The 7486-nt window shown below is 40.4% G+C and overlaps 1 protein-coding gene across 1 annotated transcript; it reads left to right on the top strand.

Moving 5' to 3' along the window:
• The first annotated feature begins 1497 nt into the window (after positions 1 to 1497).
• Positions 1498 to 7486, top strand: ciao2b (cytosolic iron-sulfur assembly component 2B). Its single transcript, XM_050071685.1, has 5 exons — positions 1498 to 1741; positions 3005 to 3082; positions 3493 to 3618; positions 6874 to 6919; positions 7018 to 7486. The coding sequence occupies exons 1-5, from the start codon at positions 1613 to 1615 to the stop codon at positions 7116 to 7118; spliced, it is 480 nt and encodes a 159-aa protein (XP_049927642.1). The 5' UTR covers positions 1498 to 1612; the 3' UTR covers positions 7119 to 7486.

Raw genomic sequence — 7486 nt, 5'->3', positions numbered from 1 at the left:
GCAGCCATCAGTGCTATTAACAAGTGAGAGAAACTGTAACATAACTTATGTATTTATTTCTTGTACTGTTTCTTTTATCTTGTTTTTATGAATGGCACATCTTTATCATTTGGCTTGGTTTTGACGCATTCTTAGGCCTTTTTATCTACTGATGTTCTAACTTATTTTGCTTTTTATCTTGGGTCCGTCCTCTTTGTTCTTTCAGCCTAAGCACTGCCGTCACTTTGTCTTGTCTTGTGGTGTTCTGTGTGTTCACAATACGAGATGACTCACTCACTGTAAACCGAATTTACCCAAGGGTACAATAAATATTCTGAAGTCTGAAGTTGTTGAAGATGCTGTTTTGTGATTATGATCTGTTTTATATTTGTTTGTATTTGTGTGCGCTTGTTTGTTTTATATTATTCCTGTCTGTTTTCTGTTCCTGCTCAGGGACTACAGATGTAAATTAGCTAGTAGCTAACTCTGGTACGGTTGAGAGCTGTACACTGTCCCTGTTAAATAAACAAATAAATAAATAAATAGTTTAGTTACTCATAGTTAGTCACTACTCCCCAACACTCAGAGATGGGCAAAAATACATCAAAATGTATTTTGATACAAAATACCCCTCAAATAAATGTATCAAAATAAAATACATGTATTTTGTATTTTCAAATACAGAAAATACTTTTTTTCTTTTTCTTTTTAGCAGCGACCTGCAGCTCTATAGGTCGGTCGGTAAGTCCATAAAGCTTTTTGTGAATAACTCAAAAAGTCCTTGACCAAAAATGCTCAAAATTTACATGCTGCAACTAGAGACCATGAGTAACTATACCAGAAAGAAAAGAACTACCATGATTCATCCATTAATGGTGTGATAGTAGCAAATTTGGTCGCAGCTATTGCAGATTTGCGCTTGTTAACAACACGTATACATGTCTCTCTTTCGTTGGCCAGTGGGATGGTAGTAGGGTAAGGGTTAGGCTATTTTGGTTCTTGAGACCCAACCACTGACAACAACAGACAACTTTATTGATCCCACGTGAGGCAAGTCATTTGTAGCAGACTCATCCCAAGCATCAACCACAACAGCATAGGAAATTATGTTACGCACAGTCCAGTAAAACAGACCACTAGGTCAGTGAAGGGCACATTTTTTGTTTAAAAAAAAACATATAAGTAACGTATAAGTGAAAAATATTGTTACAGTTAATATTATAAGAATGTGTAGCCTATTTTTTTATTTTTTTTGATTTGTGGAGAAAGTATTTTGAGTATTTTAAATACTAAATTACTCCACTCAAAAGTATTTTGTTACAAATTACATTTGCTTTTTATCGGCCTTATCAAATACAAATTACAAAATACTCAAATGTAACTGAAATACGTATTTTAAATACAAGTAATAGAAATACTGCCCATCCCTGCCAACACTATTGTTACTCCTGTCACTACTGCGCATGTGCAGAGGGACCCGTTGGGTGTACTGTCCCTTTAAGACTTTCTCTTGAGCGCTTTTGGACTCTGCGCGTTTCCGTTGTTTCAGGAAGTGCTGGTGCAGTGTGTTTCTGCTCCGCCGTCAACATCAGGAGAGTCTAGTGTTTCCCGTGGACTGTTACAGGTGTTAAAGATGTCCGGAGGAACCCGTCTGGAGAACGCGAACCCGGTGATCTTCCAGCGGTCCGGTGAGAGGCTGCTGACGGCCACAGAGGAGGATGAAGACGTTCATGACCCGATCGATGACCGAGAAATATTCGATATCCTGTTTCTGTATTCAGATAGTTGAGCTTCTCTGCTTTCTAACAGCTGACTGACAACATCTGTGTGCGTGTATTTAAATGATAATAATATTATGATACATATTTCTGTTGTTTTATAACATGACGAGCTGTTGCGTCATTCCTCAGATGACGTTATCTGTTGCGTACTGATAACGGATTTTTTTGTTAAAGTTACCTTTCAGAGTACTGTAACGTTGCAGCTGACACACAGTACTAACAGCACACTGCATTCAAACCTGACTGAAGTAAAAGTATCCAAGTATTATCAGAGACAAAGTAGTTACAGTTAAAGTCAGGATGTCGCAGTAACGTGTGTTAGTCCTGTTTCATCTGCTGTTACAATAATCTGAGGAAGAACTGAAGCTGTCAGACAAATGTGGCGCAGTAAAAGAACAGTAGTTCGCTCTGAGGTGGAGCAGAAGATGGAAATACTCTTAGTAAGATAGAAATAGAAAGTCTTTATTATCATAATACGAAGAATATGCAGCGAGATGAGCAGAGCTGCACCTGACCAGGTAAATTAAAACCAGACAACATAATCACGCATGAAATCGGAAATAAATGGTGTAAAGAAAAGAAGTACAAGTACGTTCTTGAGTAAATGTACTTAGTTACACTCCAGCCCTGCAGGTCGACACACTGAGATGAACTCAAACCTGTGGTTAAACACAGCAGGCAGGATGTGTGCCGTCAGATTATAAATATTTTCCATCATATTTGATGAAATCTGGAGCGTCATGTTTGTGAAGGAGGTGAATCATTAATCTGGTTATTGAAGTAAAAATCCTGAGCTGACAGTCACTGCTGCCAGCTTCTGATATATCACGATCTTCTGTTTGTTTTAATTTCAACATCTTTGCGGTTTGAGACAGTTTGACGACTTCTTTGTGACGTCCTGAGTCAAAGGCCTGATCATAGTGTGCACCCTGCAGGCGACGAGACAACAGAATATATGTTTTTCTGTGTCTTATCTTTGTCTCATGATGTCGCCTGATGGATGTTTGATTATTAAAGACAGACTGTGTCACTAGAGTCAGCTGTAAAACAAACGAAGCAACATTTGAAATCGAATAAGTGACAGACTTTTCTTAATTCACCTGTGCCCTGTGTTACAGTGTGCTCTGACAGTATTCACACTAAACAACAAGAGAAGCACTGTGATGTCGCCTGTGATAATTATTATTATATTAATAACTGTTCTGTTAATGATGTTGTCTTAAAGTCTTTAACTAAAGTTACATCTCATCAGATCCATCAACGACCCGGAGCATCCTCTGTCTCTGGAGGAACTCAACGTGGTGGAGCAAGTCCGAGTGAAGGTACGCACCTCTCAGTCTGTGTTTGTTTTTTATTGTCGTCCACCCCGGCCTTATGAACACGATATCTCAAGAACATCTCGAGGGAATTTCTTAAAATTTGGCACAAACGTTCATTTGGATGCAACAATGAACTGATTGGATTTCAGTGGTCAAAGGTCAAGGTCAGTGTGGCCTTGCATCTGCCTCATTTTCATGAACACAGTTTGACTGCACTTACAAAAGATGTTGTTTTTCTTATTCTTTAAAAATAAAGTTTATGTGCAGAAGTTAACTGCGCTCAGTAAACTAGCTTTCACACTCTGGCCTTCCTCTCTGCAGAAACATCCTTATCAACTGAAAAGTTTAACTGCGCTCAGTGTGTCGTTTCTGAAATCTTTGTCAATGTGTGTGTATGTGTGTGTTTCTGTCAGGTGAATGATGCAGAGAGCAACGTGAGTATCGAGTTCACACCCACCATCCCCCACTGCAGCATGGCTACACTCATTGGTCTGTCAATCAAAGTCAAGCTGCTGCGCTCCCTGCCGGACAGGTTCAAGGTACGTGTGTGTGTGTGTGTGTGTGTGTGTTGATACATTTAGTATTATTAATTATAAAAACCCAGACAAATCTGTATTTTTATTCAGAGTACTGCTGCGTTTCATTTGGTCACCATATGAATGGCGTCATGTCACCCTCTCCCCTCCAGCTGCTCTGACCTCTGAGGAAACACCAGGAGAACTATAAACAACTTTTATAGCTTCCTTGGGAAATACCACATGATGTGTCAGAGGGCGAGGAAGGAATCAGACAGAATTTACCACAGTCACAGTGATGCAGCATTTTTTCTTCCACACAGCATCATTTTTTTCATTCGTTGCCATTTTGCAACACAGTGATGAAGGAGAGACATGTGACCATGTTCACAAGAGAGAGCTCCTAACTTTGTCTAGTTGAAGACTAAGCTTGGTTTTAATGCAGGAAAATTCTCAGAGCAACTCTGATGAAGAGACAGAAACTGTGACCTCAGTGAGGAGGTGTGGTCGACCCTGTTGCTTTTTTTTTTTAATCAATGTGAGAGGGTGACAGTGTTGTCATTGTTAGTGTGATCACTGCTGATCGAAGGTTGACACAGACCCAAGTCATCACTGCTGCACTGATGTATTTTGTTTCCAAATGTCTCAGTGTTGAGATCACTTTATATTTGGCGTGTTACTGCATCAGGTGGGAAGTGTGAGCGCATCTCAAACGAGATCGACCACAAACATCTCCACATCATTATAATCTGTAGCATTTCATTAACTCACTGTCATCCAGCGTTTGGAGAAGTTTTCTCCTTCCTCTTTGTGTTTCCACCATTTTCTCCTCTGATTAAGAAACTCTAAACTACTCCAAACTTTCTTAAAGGGCTTATAACTTTGCCAGGATCTAGTCTTAACTTTAAGGGAAAGTTCAACTCTCTGTAATTGGAAGCTTTGTGAATACAGCTGCTATGACAAGTGGCTCATGCCAGCCACCAAGATAATGTCAGCAGTAACGTTATGAACACTCATGAGGTTACACAGGAAGGTGATCCAGGCACTCCAAGATCTGCAGGTCTGCGTCAGGGCTTTAGAAACATGCAACACAGGTATGGCTTCACCTGCAGAGTAGCAGGAGCCAATACGAGGCCATCACATGACACAGATAATGACATGACAGGTGACACAAATAGAAAATAATGACAAAATAACAAGTGAACTAGTCCATAGCCATTGGTAGCTTTGTCACCTTCTACCTATGCCAGTCCTCAATGCCTATGTGCAGTTTCACATAGATTGACCACGTCAGTGAGTAGAAAAACGTGGGACAGACAGAATGACTGACTGACAGAATGACTGACTGACAGTGATTATGTACAACATACCATACCATGACTTAGTCATAGCAAACATTAGAAAACACCAACATTGGTCCACAGGGGGAGCCACAGCGATCGGTCGCATTTTAGCCATTTTGAAGCATTTTTCTGTTGTTATAGCGCCACCCAGTTGCCAATTAGAGTTAAATTTCTCCAGTCACCTTGAGGCGTCCTGTTCTACATATCTACCAAGTTTAGTAAAAATCCATATGGCGGTTAGGCCTAGATAAGAAATGAGCTCTCTAGCGCCCCCATTTTGTTTGATGGGGTCAATAATGGAGGGGTCCCCTCAGATTATGTGTGGTCATATGCCTACAAAGTTGCGTGGTGATGGGTGAAACCCTTGAGATGTTATACACCTTTATGTGATGAGCCACGCCCTCCGCAATATTCATTGCCTTATAGAAGCTCAGTTTTAGTAAGTTTTCCAACTTTTGCCAAGAGGGAACTTTAGATATTGGTCCCTAGATTATGTTCACCCAGTTTCATGCAGATCGCTCAAACTTCCTAGGAAGAGATCCATTTGAAGTGTTTTTCAAAAAATTCAAAATGGCGGAAAATCTATATAAGCGGAAGTTATGGGTTCTTGAGGCAAATGTGTTCCTCATGAGGAGAGGCATCTCTGTGCAAAGTTTCATGTCTCTACGACATACGGGGCATGAGATATGCCCATTCAAAGTTTGAAATTTCAATCGGTTGCTATAGCGCCCCCCTTTGGCCAATTGATGTAATATTGCTTCATTCGCATCCTCCCATGACCCTCTACCACTGTGCCAAATTTCACATGGATTGACCAAGTCAGTGAGGAGAAAAACATGGAACACACACACACACACACATCATTATATAGAAAGATATAAAACACAGTGACAAGAGATACCCAGAAAAATAAATATTAATATACACACACACCTTTACACACAGGCTGTGAGAGAAATAATGAAGTCTATAGAGATCTAAGTAGGGCTGCAACAATTTGTCAACTAATCGATGACTAATCAACTATTAAAATAATCGTTGACTATTTTAGTCACCGACTAATCGGTTTGAGTCATTTTTTATATAAAAGTACTATAAAGTACCCAAAATACTCTTATTGCGGCTTGTTACGTTCAGATATTGGCAGCTTTACACACTCTCCCATGACGGTGAACTCAAACCCTTTGGCGTGAGTACGAAACAAGACATTAGATGACATCATTTTGGGGTTTGGGAGAGACAGACCGACATTTTTCAACATTTTAACACATTTTTCTATAAAATGATTAGTCGACTAATCAAAGGAATAATCGACAGATTATTCGACAGCGAAAATAATCATTAGTTGCAGCCCTACATCAGAGACACATCACAAAAAACGTGACGTCTGTATCATCATTAAGACACTTTAAAGCAGTTAATGGATCCAAAAAGCTTCTGTTTGACTGAGTCTCTGGATTGTGCCCGACCGAAGGGTTAATGTGTTACTGCTCATTAACTTATTTTAAGTATGATAGTTTGACCATTGATACATTGATAACAGTGCTGAGCTGTAATTAATCAGACACAACATCAGCTACAGTAGCTGCGTTGGTAATCGACTCATCTGATGCTAATGGTAAGTTAGCAACTTAGCATTTCGTTAGCTGACGTTACTTGAGGCTGTTTGATTAGAGTGAAAAACGTAATGTAACTGAATGAAACATTTCCTCATCAGTGAACTTGATTTCTGTCAGACTGACTTTAAGCAGTGATGACTACAATTCCCAGGGTTCCACATTAAGTCATGATGTCATCAAAGTCCGTCTTTTGTCATTGGTTTGACTGAGAGACGCTGTGTGTGTCAGTATGACCATCTTGTCGTATACTGTGGACTTCCTGTGTGTTGTGTTGTTCTTCAGTCTGAGCGTTGTGTGTTGTTTCTGTTTCCTCTCAGATCGATGTCCACATCACACCTGGCTCTCACGCCTCAGAGGACGCAGGTAAAGCTCACGCAGAGACAGCAGGCATGATGGGATATGACCCTGCTCTGAGGGTTTGATTGTGATGTGTTAACACGTCTCTTCTTATTGTTGTGCAGTGAACAAACAGCTGGCAGACAAAGAGCGAGTCGCGGCAGCTCTGGAGAACTCGTCGCTGCTGGAGGTGGTCAACCAGTGTCTGTCCACCAAGGCCAACTGAGCAGCCAATCAGCTCTCAGCCACTGAGCAGCCAATCAGCGTTGGTTTTTTCTTTCATGCCTGACGTGTGTCCGTCTGCTGAGCTCCCTCCATCACCACTCCAGGAGTGAACACCTGCAGCAGGTGTTTGTTGAGATGCCACCTGGAGAACAAGGAGAGGGAAAGTAAACGCTTCAAAGTTTCCACACAGAGAAAAGATATCTGAGCTCATCAGTGTTTAAAATGATACAATCTGTATTGTAAGATATTAATGAGTCATGACTCAGCACATGCTCAGAGTCAGCCATGATCCCTCCTGTAGAGAAAATGAAGGCTTTTGATGTTTTATTAAAAATTTACAGATCATTAATAAAAATAAATAAACAAAGA

This window comes from Epinephelus moara, chromosome 19, assembly GCF_006386435.1.
Source record: "Epinephelus moara isolate mb chromosome 19, YSFRI_EMoa_1.0, whole genome shotgun sequence".
NCBI classification, from domain to species: domain Eukaryota; kingdom Metazoa; phylum Chordata; class Actinopteri; order Perciformes; family Serranidae; genus Epinephelus; species Epinephelus moara.
Note: the sequence above shows the minus strand (reverse complement) of the source record. Positions and strands in the feature narration are given on the sequence as shown.